At 35.6% G+C, this 17,209-nt stretch overlaps 1 protein-coding gene across 1 annotated transcript in view; it reads right to left on the reverse strand.

Annotated features, from left to right (window-relative positions):
• Positions 1-1,985: 1,985 nt before the first annotated feature.
• BCHE (butyrylcholinesterase) overlaps positions 1,986-17,209 on the reverse strand; it is a 75,821-nt gene continuing 60,597 nt past the window's right edge. Inside the window, exons 3-4 of the mRNA XM_060100017.1 lie at positions 8,544-8,710; positions 1,986-2,298 (exon numbers count right to left, since the gene is read on the reverse strand). Of these exons, the coding sequence (XP_059956000.1) occupies positions 2,174-2,298; positions 8,544-8,710 (292 nt within the window). The 3' untranslated portion in view covers positions 1,986-2,173. The remainder of the gene's footprint in view (positions 2,299-8,543; positions 8,711-17,209) is intronic.

Consider the following 17,209-nt stretch of genomic DNA (forward strand, 5'->3'; position numbering starts at 1 on the left):
GGCAATGTCTGGAGAAGAAAACAGCCTTTTATTTTTGGTGAGATAAATGAGTTTTTGTGTTGTGTGGGCATGGTTATTTGTGTTAACATTCACTTCTAAAATCACTTGTCACTCCTACTGCTTTATTATCATCTCATCAATTGATAACTCTAATGATGAGATTTCAGACCAGGGATAAGACAGAGTAAAGCAAAATAAACTCATGGATAAAAGCTTCAGAGTAAGTCAAGAGGTGTTCTAGTTAAAATTCAAGAATGAAGCAATTGGTTGTCCAAGGTAGGACAAAGTGGTCCATGGGATCTTTTCATATGACTGGATTTGTCATATGAAGGAAGTTACAGGTATTCTACAAACATTAGTTATGTTTTCCTCATTATTGCTCTCATTAAGAGAACTTTTAAAGGGTCTTTAATGCTGTTGAACAGGCATCATCCAGTTATTTCATATGTAAGAGGGTTCTACATAAAAAGGAGGCTCAAGTGATTCAGAAAACATAATAGATCCTACAAGAATGGTACCTGAAATGAAGATGGTTGTGTAGAATGGAAAGCCAGATAATTTGTCTATCCTTTGTGTGATTTTTTTCTTCATCTCAGGATGAGGGAATAAATATAAAGCGAAATGTCCATTTACAGCAGTACTGAAATGAACTAACTTGGCTTGTATAACAACTCTTTTTAATCAGCTGAATTTTATAAAATGCCATGATCTTTGAGTGACAATATGATGAGGATGGCAGACCTATATTGGATCTAGCTATAGACATACTTATGACCAATGAATAATGAGACTGCATTAACCAACAATCTACAGACCAATAGACTCACTTTATCCTATCCTGAGTGCTAGTTTTCAATGCTTAATTAGCATAATCAACAGTATTGCCCTTTCCTGGGATTTAAAATCCCCTGACTTCTCCCCTTTAGTGAAAGACAATGAATTTATTCATGGGATGTGTTCTCTTGCCATTCAAGTTAGCAAATGCAACTTTGTAATTTTTTAAATTATTAAAACAATATAGTTTGCAGAAAGTGTAATCATTTCTTTTTTGGAATTGAACAATTTCTCTACTAAAATCCTGACATTTCTGGGTCCAGCCAAGGGTTCCCTTATTCCAGATGGTACATGACTTCTGAAATTGTTCATTTAGACTTCTGCTCATCCACATTTTTTAATTTTTGAGTTACCGGAAGAGTAATTTACATGTGGGTATGTTTGAGGAGAGTTGGAGAGTGGGGAGGTTAGGAAAAAAAGAGTTGAAAGAATGAGGAATATAATTTGAGGACTCCAAGCATACATATTTTTAAAAATACAAAATATAAATAATTATATCTTTTACATTTTGTCTCTTGGTAGTAACATTTTGTTTCTATCATAAGGTGTTTCCAAGGGACCAAGTCTGTTATTTTAAGATTTTTTAAAATAAATAAATTATCTTGCCTTTATATAAAAAAAATCAAAGCAACCAATTATTTTCTGTTTGCTTTAATATATCATATTAACATTAAATGCATAAATTAATTAAAGGAAGTAATATTGTAAATTATAGTATCTAATGTTTCAAGACCTTATCCTTTTTTTTTTTTTTTGTGGTATGTGGGCCTCTCACTGTTGTGGCCTCTCCCGTTGCAGAGCACAGGCTCCAGACGCGCAGGCTCAGCGGCCATGGCTCACGGGCCCAGCTGCTCTGCAGCATGTGGGATCTTCCCGGACCGGGGCACGAACCCATGTCCCCTGCATCGGCAGGCGGACTCTCAACCACTGCACCACCAGGGAAGCCCCCTTATCCATTTTTAAAAGATACCTTTTATGAGTAGTAATAAAAATAAAGTTGAGACTGGAAAAAGAACACAGATACTTCTTAGGGAAAAAAAAACATCTTAAAGTTATTCAGGAAAGAGAGAGTTAGAAGCTGCAAATTGTTTTAATATGCATATAATTAATTGTGAAACTTTATAATTAATGTTAAATTTAATTAAACTTGTTCTAGCCATTTGGGTTTTGAAATGCTAGGTACAATACTAAGTGAAAGATGTGAGAAATCGATACTATTCTTCTGGCATTTTTGTTTCAGCTATATAATAGCTTTCTTACCAGGTGTGTAAGAGAGACACAGTTATTTTTGCCTTGATCTACAGGAAGAAGAATGTTCTATAAAGGGTAAATCTATTAATTAGAGACCTGCACAGCTTTCTTTCCTGCTAGTGTAGTCATTAAATTGATTTTTCCAGTCCATCATGTAATTGTTCCACCGATGGAATCCTGCTTTCCATTCTCGTTCTGCTTCATCAATATTTCCTGTAAAACATGGAATGAGCTGTATTAATCTAAATTTTAATCTTTGTTTACGTTCATTGAAAAATAATTTTGATTTCAGATGCCATTTTCTCCAAGTACACTGTACAACGAAGTTGTTTTTTTGTTTTTTTTTTTTTGTGATACGTGAGCCTCTCCCGTTGTGGAGCACAGGCTCTGGACGCGCAGGCTCAGCGGCCGTGGCTCATGGGTCCAGCTGCTCTGCGGCATATGGGATCTTCCCGGACCGGGGCACGAACCCGTGTCCCCAGCATCGGCAGGCAGACTCTCAACCACTGCACTACCAGGGAAGTTTACAGTGATGTTTTATTCATTATTTATTATCAACTTCTCTCACTACCTGAAAAGATTTCAATATATATGTACAAAATATATATAACATAAATGCAAAAAAATCAGTTCATGTACTATGTCAAATTATGTTACATTACATATATTTGCTTTAGTTTCTGAGAATATGTATAAATATTATTCTTCTCTTGACTCTTAGGCATAGCAAAAATCTAATTTAATGCATCTCAATTACATATATAATTATATAGTGGAGTATTATTTCTGAGAAAAATGTCTATATATGAATATTTATTAATGCATAAGGAGAACTTTGTAATTGGCATTCTGTATAGATTCTACACTCATCATATATCAATATATTTTTATTCCAAACAATGCCTGGTCATTGAAAGCAACTTACTGAAACTATTGTACTATATGATAGAAGTTTATTTATTGCTTTGCAAATTAGAAGGATGATTAAGAAAATCTCCAGCAATTTGTAAAGTATATGTATGTGTCAGGGGAAAGGAGTTTTTATACCAGAAATAACATGAGGCAATGAATTGAAAAGGGTTTATGTACTACAAAAACCTTGAAATCTTGATTTATTTGAAAGTGTATTATATTAAAGAATAAAGTTTGTGAACAATAGAAACTCTTAAATTACAAACTCTTAAAACCATATATTTATGTTCCTAATGTAAATTGATATAATAAAGCTAGAAGATAGTTTATTTAAATCTATAGGTATTTTATACATTTGTAGTTCTTTCACTTTTTAAACTTTTAGGATGCTGAGCTATAGTCATTGAATTAAAAACAAAATTTTAAGTGATTTCAACTATTGTGAAAATAAGAACTGACAATTTTTTAATGTATACTTTTCAGTTAGGAATTTTCTAAAATTATAACTTTGTAGGATGTTAATTTGGAGAAGAAAGTTCATGTGATCGCATACTACATTATAAAGTATATGGAAAAGTGCCTTAACTCATGTTATCACAATGGAGCACATTCGGTGATTTGTTTTTAATTTATACAAAAATCAAAATATTTAAAACATTTGTACAGCCATTAAGAGATCCCCTGTAATTTAAGATATATTTAGGTCTCAAATGTTCACAATGCTTGGACATTAGATAAATATTTAAGAATTTATACAAAAATGTCCTATTTTTATGTAAAATGCCTTTTAAAAGTCAATGGCTATAATTTTTTGTGAATAAAATAATTTTCCTAAAGAGTCAAAACCATTAAATGTGGAAGAAAGATGATAAATATCATACCAAATGATCCACTTTTATGTTCTTTTTTTATGATAATTAAATGCTGTTTTAAATGTTATTTACACAAAATAAAGACTCAATTCTGAAAAAACAAAAATTTTAATATAACAAATAAATGACGGGTAATTTAGCATTTAGACCATGAATTTGAATATTTAGAGAAAAGATGTTATATCTGATTTTCATTTCCTCTTCATGGAATGATACCAAATCCATTGATTCATATAAATATAAATTTATTTCCTTATGTGTCATAATCAAATATCTATACAATTTAGTTATTAAAATAGTTTACTTTTTAGTGCACAAATGCTCTGTAAACCTGAGTACATTTTTACTTTAGAAGTACTGGATTGAGACAATAAAGTTCAAAACATTTAATTATTTTCTAACAGTATCCAAAGGAACTGAATATACCATAATAAAAAGACAATAAAAAACCTGAGTCTTTTGTCATAAGTCAAAATCAAAATTAGAAGTTTTTCTCCTCCCCCTCCTTCTTTTCTTTCTCCAAAACTGGAACACTACTTAAGTGGCTATAGATTTGTCATCATTGGTTAGATGTAGATCTATTTGTTTTGCTGTTAACAGGTTGCTGCAGTGTGAAATAAAGAAAAGAATATCAGTATAGTCTTTGGAGTGACATGGGTTGAAATTTCAGCTTGATCAATTATGATATTAGTGACATAAAAAAAATTCTTAACTTTTCAAATTAGTTTTACAAATGTAAATGGAGTTGGTAATCCCTATTTTGCAGTGTTGCCATGAAGGATAAATGAGAGGGTGTTTACATTGTGAAATCAAGCTATATGCATCTACAGGGAGATCTGGAAATGAAATTACTGCCCTTGTTATAAAAATGTATTCCAAACTTTGCTCTTTATTGATTCAGTGCACAACTAGATCAATACCAGCAGTTCATAAACATATTGACACAACTTTTTCAGGACTTTGGTGAACTTTGTTTTGTCCACATTGTGTCTCATTTGGGGGAAAATTAGGCTCTCTTCCCTACAAAAAGAGGGATAATAATGAAACTGTTTTTTGTCTTGTCAATTAAAAAAGGGTGAGCAATATTTCACCAGAGCTGAGTATATTTAGCCAAGTCTGAGGAGTTAGGACAGAACATAAGAGAGGTGAGTCAACCCCAAATAGTTATTGGAGATGAAGTTAGAAGACATTACATTGATATTTAATGGTGCTGAACATTTTGATAAAAAAATAACATATATCCTGTACTTTGAGAGTTCATTAAAAATATCTTCTGTCCTCTTTACTTGTTTATTTTCCTGTTTGTCAACCAATTATTAAAATTGCAAAGGAATTCATAATTATTTATGGAGTAGATCACAAACTTACTAGTTGTCCTTTTATAACTTGGGGTGTATGGTGAGACAGTAGAGTGAACTACGATAAACTCAGGCTGGGCTTTCTGAAGACTTCATGTACTTTTACAGTGAAACAAATAGATCATTTAATTTGATTATCAAGTTACCCAAAGCTTTTGTTTATTTGTTCATTTTGTTTTGCTTTTAACAAAGAATGGAAAATTCAAATATGAAATCAGCAAAACTAGCTTGATTTTTTTTCTTCAAACCACCTTTGCACTATCTCATTTTTGTTTGCCATTCTTGCTAAATGATTAGCAAATAGCAGTATATGAGGGTCCAAAGTGACCAATCCAATCAGCTCTTAAATTTATATGTGGTCTTCTTTTGTTGTAGCAAGCAACAACTAAAGAACACTTTAGTTCGTGATTTATTCAACACTTTGATTCATGATATATTCAAAGGTCAAAGGAGGAACCACTGGATCTGATACTTTTTTTTTACTGGGAAGATGTGAAGGTTAAATATTTTTTCCTTTAAATAAATTTACTTTCTCAATTTTAATGAAAAATATTGACATTTTATTGACATTGAATGCCTCATTTCTCTACTTCCTTTTCTTTTTTCAAATGATTATGAGATATTGTGGAGTTATATTCTTAGTGAAAAATCTGAATTTGATAACAGTTGAAACAAATATTGTATTTTATTTCTTGCAGATATATGCAATAATAGCCTAGGTGTGTGCTGAAATATAGTCTGAAAGTTAAGTGCTAGAATTTGTGTGTTTAAACAAGTCTTAAGGATCATTTTATTTGAGAATGTTTATTGCTCAGATGTAAATAAACAACTGCTCAAATGGTAATTATAAGGTCTATTGGGCTTCTATCATGAGTGAGGTAAACATTTCTTTTAAGAAATCCAGTCTCTAGTTATTTTTTGAAATTTTCCTTTACTTGTAAAGTTATCTTTTTTTTTTTAAAAAGTGATATTTCTATAAAAACTTCAGCCAAGGTCATCTGAATAACTCCAATTTTCAGAACATTGAAAATTAAAATGTTTGAAGTTTTGTGACCTGAAAAATATAAGGTATGGTAAGAACATTTTTTTTTTTTTTTTGCCGTACACGGGCCTCTCATTGTTGTGGCCTCTCCTGTTGCGAAGCACAGGCTCCGGATGCACAGGTTCAGCAGCCATGGCTCATGGGCCCAGCCGCTCCGCGGCATGTGGGATCTTCCTGGACTGGGGCACGAACCTGTGTCCCCTGAATCGGCAGGCAGACTCTCAACCACTGCACCACCAGGGAAGCCCAGAACATATTTTCTTAATCTTTTAGTCCCTTTATATCATTTGTTTATAAAACCTAAAAACATGGCATTTCAAACTGGTTCTGTTTAAATGTAAACATTTTTATTATTAATGAATGCATTGTTGATGTTATAACAATTATATCATGCATTTACTTTAAATTTTATTAAATATATTTCATATAACTCCTTTGGGGGAATTATCTGAAAAAATAGTGCTAAAATATGAAATTATGTTTTCAAGACACACTGGAAGTATCCCGGAGCAAGGTATGGTATTTCCATACAGCTCAGTGTTGCCTACACTAGAAAGTTGTTCAGCCTTGTGTAGGATGGAGCAGAATCTAGCCAAAAATTTAGGAGTTTGTTTATTCAACCTGCTTTATAGTAGTTGAGTATTTAGAGATAGAGATTTTGAAGTACATTTCCAAAAATTGCTGATATTGAAATTTTATTTTACCAACAAATACATCACAGTAAACCATATTTGCTTGAAGAAGAATGACTCAGTTTGGTTTATAATAAATTAGTCATTTAAAATTTGCCCTTACCCCACCTTATTTCCCTTCAAATTATGACCCTTTCATTTAAAAATATTTTAAGTAACGATTGAGAATATGTAGTCTGTGATTTGTTAAATGGTACCTCTTCTGGTCTCTAGGCAGATTAGATGCATTACCTCATTGCTATTCACACCCAGAGGACACAAGGGCAGCACTGTAGTTCTGCCAAGGGATGCAGAATCCCATCTCTGATATATATTGTGCCACAGAGCATTTAATGATACACAGAGAACTGGTCTATCAGTAATGTTTCCCAAACAGATGAGTCCATAATTATAATTTTGGTGAGTAAAATCTGAGAATCAAAAGGCATATTAAACAATCCAATACAACTCTGAGATGTCCATATTTGCCTGAAACTAACCCCTAACTGCTCTAAAGAAGAAACTAAAAACATCTACTGTATTGTGATATCTAGTATGTAGCCTGAAAATTGCAGAATGTTCTGATGAACAGAATGGTAAAGTATAAAGGAAGTAGTTAGCAATGTGTCTAGTGATTGAAAGTCAGTTACTTTTATTGAAAATAGACCTGAGGAGCCACAGCAGTTATAAATAGCTGACATAAAAAAAAAACAGGCATTGAATTGTATATGTATGTCATTTTTCTCACAGAAAATGTGATCATTCATGTTGGTCATTCAAGTTTAGCCAAATATCTTCTTTCCAATGAATTCTGAAATAGTAGGATAATCTGAGCAATTTTCCTAGTATTTCCTTATACAAATCTAAGTAATCACTTCCTGAAGAGTAGTTAACTAAATTACTACTTTTTTATTGTATTATATAATGTATGTAGGTGGTCTTAAATATCTCCAAGCTTAGAATATTTAGAAATATTTGGATTGTGTTTTTAAATACGTAAAATTTAGACATTTTTCCCCCTTAGAAATCAAGGGTTCTACTATTTATCACTATTTTTTTCTTATGAGTTATCTATTCTATACATATTAGTGTATATATGTCAATCCCAGCCTCCCAATTCATCCCACCACCACCACCACCCCTGCCACTTTCCCCCCATACGTTTGTTCTCTACATCTGTATCACTAAATTTGTTTTGCCTCTTTTTGAGTATAAATATATAAAATAAACAATTATACATTGTTTATTTTATACATTTATTTTTTTCATTTATCCATTAGTTAATTCCACAAACATTGGCTGAATAGCGAGAGTGCCCAATTTCAGTTCCACTGCTAGGTTTCATGTTCCTCTAGGGAAACATTCCAGTTTTGCTTTCTTTATTTAACAGCTAAGGTGCTGCTTACATAGTAAGCCCTCAAAACATATCTAAACTCGATGGAAGAAGGTTGTTAAAATAATGTACACATTGGAATCAATTAATTGTAAAGTCACAGATGAACATTATCACTGTGTCATGAATAGTCTACCTTTTCCCCCTTTTACATAATCCATAACGAATTATTTAACCAAATACTAAAACAAAACAAAAAACCACACACACCTGTCATTTCCAAGACTTTGGGAAAAAATAGTGTCCAGAATCGGCATTGTTGAGCACGTAGTTTAGTGTATACTCTTGGTGACTCTGTATTCAAGGTTAAATACTTTTGTTCATTGCTTTTGAAGACAGGCCATCTTGTACTATTGTTTTGGGTCCCATTTGGATTTCTAAAAAATTAAAGATAGGTATTATAGTTCTACTGAAATCAATTTTATATATATATATATATATATATATATAGTTCTCAAAAACCAATAAGAGCTTTTAAAAAGTCAGAAAAATTGTGGATTTGTTTGATGATGTCAAGCATAAATTAACTGGGTTGAATGTTTTCAGCACCTTGAAGCACTATGTTAGTTAAAATTGTAGGAATTAAAATTTAAAGAACTTCTTATTACACACATTTCTGCTTAACATACAGGGAGAAAAATATATTCTATTCTAGAATGCTTATATTTTCTTCACACTTAAACATGTGTTTAAATTTGGGACTGATTACACATTTCCTTAGTATGTAATAACCTCATTACCCTAGGGAACTGCCCTCAGTCTCATTATTAAGTTGATCTTACATTCTTATAGATCTGTTCACTGATTAAAAATCTTTCAATAATTCCCCAGTGAGTTAGTTCAATAAAGGTTAGTGAACATGCTGCCACCCACATTTCCAAACTTACTTTCAGGTATTCTCTTCATGCACCAACCAACATGAGTTAGGGACAGTTCCTTAGTGATTCCCTCCTCTATTTTACCTCCTGTCTTTGCTTAGCTATTACTTGTGCTTGGAATTCCTTCATTTTCTAACATCAGGAGTCTAGAACCTTCAGATTCTCTTTTTGTGCTGGTGTTTCCCATATCTTTGGGATTTTTAAATCAGTAACACTTGGCTCTATTTTTCAGAAATTTATGATTTTTGGTTCTTTTGTACCTTGTAGGACTCAATAATATATTATTGCCTAGGTCACACAAACAGAAACTCAAAGAGTAAACATTCTGGAAGTGACTCTGTCTAGATAGTCACTGGTGATTCTAAAGATTTTTCTTTAATATATTTGTATGCTATTATTATGAGTCAGACCCTGCCTGGGCTCTAGAAATCCAAATAAATATGGAAAACATAGTTTCTCTCAGGGAATTTACAATCAAGGACATCCATGCAAACAAAGAACCAACAATATATGGTAGACTAAATCAAGCATAAACAAAGGGACAAAAAATTGTCAGAAGAGGGAATTACCTAAAGAAATGCGATTTTAGCTGAAGTAAGGAGAAAAAATAAGGAACTGAACTAGAAAGAGAAGTTTGGAGTGCTAGAGAAAGGGAACAGAATTAACATAGTGTAAATAATAAGTGTTCTCTTAGTTCAAATAACAATGAAAAAAACAGTTTTCTTGGATTCTAAGATAGACGAGATCCTTTTAGAATTATAGCTTTAGGATATAAGTGTTATAGCAGTAAGATCTGACAGCCTAGGAAAATGGCTTAGACTAGCTTGTAGGCATTTACAATTCTTGAGGGATTCTTTGCTAGATGGTTTACTGTGTACATAACATTTTAGAAATATTGACCCAGAGGTGGTATCTAGAATAATCAAGAAACATAGAAATTAGTCACAGATACTTGTATCATAAAAGGAAGACTAAAGTGATAGGGATAAGTAATTCATTCCTTTCTTTTAGATTCGTCTAACTTAAGCAAAGTCATATAAGAAAAACTCCAGTTGAACTTTTCTAAAAGTTTAGCACACAGAATTATTCATCATTCAAATACCTTCTGTATATTATTAATGGATAAGAAGTTGGGAGTAGTGATAGCAGATACACATTTTTTTTTTGGCCAAAAGCCTGTGAACCCCTAGAATTTGGAAAGCAAAGCAGGCATTCATCCAGCTTGGTTAACTAGAGGCAGATTTTGCCAACAAGAACTTGTGTTGAATAAGTACCATAAATTCCTAATTTATCACAGATGCACGAATATTCAACCATGATTCAGGGGCTGTAGAGATAAACAGCTTCTTGATGAACTAGTTGATTTTATGTAGGAGTTGGATGATTTAATAAGAATTTTTAATAACCAGAGCTATTCAAGCTAAGCCAATATCATAACAGGATTGAAACCTCTTGCTTTAGGGTTTTATTTGAAAGAGGTCAGGAAGGAAATTTATCCAGATCACAGATGGCACACTTGTCTAGGTGAATTATGTAGTCTTTCTCTTTTCTTTTAAAGCTTTAGAAAAGAACAAGTACAGCTGCTGGAGGCTGGATATTAAACCAGGAGAACTATTGGTCTGATTCAGTACAGTAATTCTTATGTTCCTAAATTGCCCACTTTCCTTCTAATTCCATTCTAATTAACTTATGGCACTATTTTAACTGCACATTTATTTCTGGCTTCTGCAAATGGTGACTTAGACAGAGCTGACTTGTACTTGAGTTCAAGAGTGAAACACTCATGACACTGCCAGTGTTCATTTAACAAACTTTGTTCTATGAAATAACTCATGACATTCCAAATTGTAATTCAGAGATAATAAAATTCCTTTGCCTATGGATGCAGATATAGTTTTCAAAAAGTGATTGAAATAGCTCTTGAAGTGATGAAGCATTTTACTCTATAATTGAAGAAACCTCCAAAGACTCTAAAACTTAAGCAGAGATATAATTCTCTTCCTATTTGTATCAATTAAACACTTTGTGAAATACAGTAGTATAATTCCCACATACAGAATTCTGAAACACTATATAATTTTAATTCCAAAATTATAAGATAAATTTAAACATCTTGACTTTATTATTTTTCAAAAATATTTTCTATTCTGGTTATAAAATAAAGACTTCAAAGTGATAATATTTAACACTTTCCATGAGATAAAGAAACCTCTTCTCTTTTTGTTACCAGGTTCTTTTCCCAATTTGTGGTATACAAAAGTGGTCTAACGGTCATTCATTTCACTTTTCCTCTGATGTAGGATAGAATAAAATTAAGACATGGCTTATTTAACTAAAAAAGCAAAGTACCTTTCAAACTGTATTACAGGAAATTACCTGCTTGGCATTGGTATTTGAGCACAGATTTGATCATTCATTTTATGAAGAAATTCTTTAAAAAGACATTAATTTACTCAGGATGCCTAGTATGAAGAAGTAGAATGCACTCAACTTCATGCCTCAAGTTTTCTTTGAATTACAAATTCCAATATTGCCAACTCAATCCTAATACAGGACTTAAGATTCCCTTTAAGAATTCAGGGACAGTTATTTCTCTCTCTCTCTCTCTCTCTTTTTTCTCATTTGAAGAACTTGTCTTTATTTTTATGGGATTTAAGCAAATATCATAATTGTTAAAGGTGTGCTCCATTTGTTTCTTTAGTTTTTTAAAATTTCCCTGGACCACAGACATCATTTGTTCTTTCTTTCTGGCACAGGCAGCTCACTTTACCTGTCATCTATTCAGTCCCTCTAATGTGGTCAAGTGTAGGCACTGACAATTTTATTTATTTATTTATTTTTGGCTGCATTGGGTCTTCGTTGCTGTGCACGGGCTTTCTCTAGTTATGGTGACTGGGGGTTACTCTTTCTTACAGTGTGTGGGCTTTTCATTGTGGCAGCTTCTCTTGTTGTGGAGCATGGGCTCTAGGCTGGCAGGCTTCAATAGTTGTGGCACATGGGTTCTGTAGTTGTGGCTCGTAGAGCAAAGGCTCATTAGTTTTTGTGCATGGGTTTAGTTGCTCTGCATCAGGTGGGATCTTTCCGGACCAGGGCTTGAACCCATGTCCCCTGCATTGGAAGGTAGATTTTTAACCACTGGGCCACCAGGGAAGCCCAGCACTGACATTTTTAGAAGGTGAAACTTCTAACTATATTTTGTGTTTCCAAACAGTTGCCTTTGGGTCTACCTTCTTCTACTTTGAGATGTGTCCTCCAGAGCTAGGGGTTTCCCTGGGGCTGATTGCCACACTGCAGGTCTAAGACATAGGTGTCCAGTTGGCTTTATGAATGACGAAAGTGGTTTTGATCTCCTCTTTTAGACACCTGTGTCTCTCTCCCAGCTCCAAATCACATGCCGCCTCTGGGAAGCCTGCCCGACTCTCATTTCCCACCCCATGAGGTGACAGCTCCTGTCCTAGGAAGTCCTGGGGAAGCAAACACTGTGTCCTTACATTGGCGTATCCTGGTAATGTAGCCTGACACTTAGGCAGCGCAGGCAAGCTCTGCTGTGACGTCAGATAAGGAATTTCTTTCTGTGTGCCTCGGTTTCCTCATCTGGACCCTGAGACGGGGCCTGACGCTGTGTGTGTTCTGTGGGAGCAGGTGAACCACCTCTTCAGGGTGGGCATTTTCAGCTATTTTGACTATGTATTCACTTGTCCTGTTATTTTGGAGGCTCCTTTAGTCCAGAGCTGTCAGTAAATTCCACTTAATCCTCTTATCTTCCTTGATTTCGTTTAAACAGGCATCCTGGGCCCTCTGGTAAGGAGCCAGGCCATAAGAACTGAAGCATTTGGTTGCTTGGGCTTCTGCAAACAAAAACCTCAACAAAGAGTAGCTTAAAAATCAAGATTTCTTTTTTCCTGACACTAAAAGGACAAAAGGAGAACAATTCCTGGTTTGCTCGGGTCAGTGACTTAGAAGCATTTGTTACCCAGGATCCAGGTCTTCCCCTCTCCCCACTTGCTTGTTCTCAGTGTGTCTGGGGTCCTTGGGTGGCTTCAGGAATTCTGGGTGTCCTTACTGTATTCATTTCTGTATTGTTTCAGTTATCAATCTCTGCAACTAGTTTTTTTGTTTTGTTTTTTTGTTTGTTTTTTTTGTGGTACGCAGGCCTCTCACTGTTGTGGCCTCTGCCGTTGCGGAGCACAGGCTCCGGACATGCAGGCTCAGTGGCCATGGCTCACGGGCCTAGCCACTCTGTGGCATGTGGGATCTTCCCAGACAGGGGCATGAACGCGTGTCCCCTGCATCGGCAGGTGGACTCTCAAAAACTGCGCCACCAGTGAAGCTCTGCAACTAGTTTTTAGGATGTGTGACTACATCTAACTTTAGTAAGATTCTTGATCCCTAGCTTCAGGGCAGGGTGGCCCAGTGATTCACTGAGTTTATGGATCGTGGGTTTTTCCTTGCAGCTCGAGTCACATTTAACCAAAGCAAATCTGTTTGTGTTACTGTCAAATTCCTATTTTGTACTTGTTAGCAGTTGCTTTATGTATTGAGGTGATCCTATGTTGGGTGTATATATATTTATAATTGGTATATCTTCTTCTTGGATCGATTCCTTGATCATTATGTAATGTCCTTCCTTGTCTCTTGTAACATTATTCATTTTAAAGTCAATTTCATCTGATATGAGTATTGCTACCCCAGCTTTCTTTTGATGTCCATTTGCATGGAATACCTTTCTCCAACCCCTCACTTTCAGTCTGTATGTGTCCCTAGGTCTGAAGTGGGTCTCCTGTAGATAGCATATATATGGGTCTTGTTTTTGTATCCATTCACTGAGCCTGTGTCTTTTGGTTGGAGCATTTAATCCACTCACGTTTAAGGTAATTATTGATATGTATGTTCCTATTCCCATTTTCTTAATTGTTATGGGTTTGTTTTTTGTAGGTCCTTTTCTTCTCTTGTGTTTCCTACTTAGAGAAGTTCCTTTAGCATTTGTTGTAAAGCTGGTTTGGTGGTGCTGAATTCTCTTATCTTTTGCTTGTCTGTAAAGCTTTTGATTTATCTGTCGAATCTAAATGAGATTCTTGCTGAGTAGAGTAATCTTGGTTGTAGTTTCTTCCCTATCATTACTTTAAATATATCATTCCACTCTTTTCTGGTTTGTAGAGTTTCTGCTGAGAAATCAGCTGTTAACCTTCTGGGAGTTCCCTTGTATGTTATTTGTCATTTTTCGCTCATTGTTCTCAGTAATTTTTCTTTGTCTTTAACTTTTGTCAATTTGATTACTATGTGTCTTGGTGTGTTTCTCCTGCCTGGGACTCTGCCTTTCCCTGGCTTGGGTGGCTATTTCCTTTCCCATGTTAGGGAAGTTTTCAACTCCAATTTCTTCAAAAATGTTCTCAGGTCCTTTCTCTCTCTCTTCTCCTTCTGGGACCCTTATAGTGCTAATGTTGTTGTGTTTAATGTTGTCCTGAGGTTTCTTAGGCTGTCTTCATTTATTTTCATTATTTTTTCTTTATTCTGTTCCGCAGCAATGAATTCCACCATTTTGTCTTCCAGGTCACTTATCTGTTCTTCTGCCTCAGTTATTCTGCTATTGATTCCTTCTAGTGTGTTTTTCGTTTCAGTTATTGTATTGTTCATCTCTTTTTGTTTGTTCTTTAATTCTTCTAGGCCTTTGTTAATCATTTCTTGCATCTTCTCAATCTTTGCCTCCATTCTTTTTCCAGGGTCCTGGATCATCTTCACTATCATTTTTCTGAATTCTTTTTCTGGAATGTTGCCTATTTCCACTTCGTTTAGTTGTTTTTCTGGGGTTTTATCTTATTCCTTCATCTGGTACAAAGTACTCTGCCTTTTTTATTTTGTCTATCCCTCTGTGAATGTGGTTTTCCTTCCACAGTCTTCAGAATTATAATTCTTCTTGCTTCTGCTGTCTGCCCTCTGGTGGATGTGGCTATCTAAGAGGCTTGTCACACATTGCCACAATTGATACCATGAAGGTAATGTATCTCTGAGGACATCAAAAGTTTCTGTTTGGAACCTTGTCAGTCATAGATTTTGCTCTATGTATCTATTCCTTTCATTCTGAACTATATCTTTTTGCTATATTAAAACTGTTCATTGTAATTATAGCATTTTTCTCAGTTCTGTGAATAATTCTAGTGAATTATCAAATCTGAGGGCATCTGTGGGGACTCTGAACTTGCAAGTGTTGTCAGAAATCTTGGGCCAAACCTGACAGTCTGAAGGATGTGTCTTCACCTTGACTTTGGTTACCTCTGGGTAGTGAAACTCTGCAATATTTGATAGGAAAGAAACTTTTAAGCGAAGAGTTGACAGAGGGCAAGAGTAAGCATGCAATTTTTTTTAAGGGAAGAATATTTTAACAAAAGCAAAAGAAGACCTTCAAGATGGCAGAGGAGCAAGATGTGGAGATCAGCTTCCTCCCCATAAATACATGAAAAACACATTCTTGTGGAACAACTCTTACATAACACCTATTGAACGCTGGTGGAAGACCTCAGACATCCCAAAAGGCAAGAAAATCTCCAAGTAAATGGGTAGATAAAAAGAAAAAAATAAAGAATAGGGATGGGACCTGCACCTCTGGGAAGGAGTTGTGAAGGAGCAAATGTTTCCAGACACTATATAGCCCCTTCATTGGTGGGATGGGGGATGCATGAGGGGAATCTTTGGAGCCATGAAGGGGAGCACAGCAACAAGGGTGCAGACGGCAAAGCAGAGAGATTCCTGCACAAAGGATATGTGCCAACAAGCACTCACCAACCTGAGAGGCTTGTCTGCTCACCCGCTGGGGTGGGTGGGGGCTGGGACCTGAAGTTAGGGCTTTAGAGGTCAGACCCCAGGGAGAGAACTGGGGTTGGTGGTATGAAGACAGTTTGAAGGGGGTTAGTGCACCACAGCTAGCTGGGAGGGAGTACAGGAAAATGTCTGGAGCTGCCAAAGAGATGAGACCTTTATTCCAGGGTGCACGAGGAGAAGGTTCTCCTTCCCCATGTGCTCACAGAAGCAAAGCACCACCTAAGTGAGCTCTAGGTACAGGTGTGAGCTGTGGCTATCAGCTCAGACTACAGAGATGGGCATGAACTGCTAATGATCCTGCTGCTATAACAGCAGAATACTATGTGAAAGTGGAGGTAACTACCCCAACACCCCCCCACACACTGGGAGCCTCTGCAGCACACACTGCCAGGGTCCCATGATACAGGGACAATTTCCCCAGGAGAACACACGGTGTGCCTCAGGCTGTTGCAATGACACACCAGCTGCTGTCGCTGCAGGCTCACCCCACATTCTAATTATGACTACCGTACCCCTGTTCCCCAGCCTGAGTGAGGAAGAGAGCCCTAATCAGCTGCTGCTTTAACCCGCTCCTCTCTGGGTGAAGAACAGACTCCTGAGAGAGGCCAGCACACAGAGGCAGGGCCAAAACCAAAGCTGAACCTCTTTGTGAGCTGTGAAAACAAAGAAGAGAAAGGGAAATTTGTCCATGCAGCCTCAGGAGCAGCAGAAAAGATCCCAACAATCAACTTGATACACTCTGCGTCTGAAGAATACCTCAATTGACAATGAATGGTAACAAAATTGAGGCAGTGGAATTTGGGAGCAACTGTAGATTTGAGGTTTGCTTTTTGTGTCTAATTTCTTTTTGGTTTTATGTTTATCTTAGTTTAGTTTTTAGTGCTTATTATCATTGGTAGAGTTGTTTATTGGTTTGGTTGCTCTCTTCTTTTTGTTTTGTTTGTTTTTTTTCTTTTTCCCATTTTGTTTTAGTGTGTATACATATGCTTCTTTGTGTGATTTTGTCTGTTTAGGTTTGCTTTTACCTTTTTTCCTAGGGTTCAGTCTGTTCACTTTTTTCTTTCTTTCTTCCTTTACTTCTGAACCACATGGGTGGCAGGGTCTTGGTGCTCTGAACAGATGTCGGGCTTGAGCCTTTGAGGTGGGAGGGCCGAGTCCAGGACATTGGACACCAGAAACCTC

The sequence above is a fragment of the Mesoplodon densirostris genome, chromosome 5 (genome assembly GCF_025265405.1).
Source record: "Mesoplodon densirostris isolate mMesDen1 chromosome 5, mMesDen1 primary haplotype, whole genome shotgun sequence".
Classification (NCBI taxonomy): domain Eukaryota; kingdom Metazoa; phylum Chordata; class Mammalia; order Artiodactyla; family Ziphiidae; genus Mesoplodon; species Mesoplodon densirostris.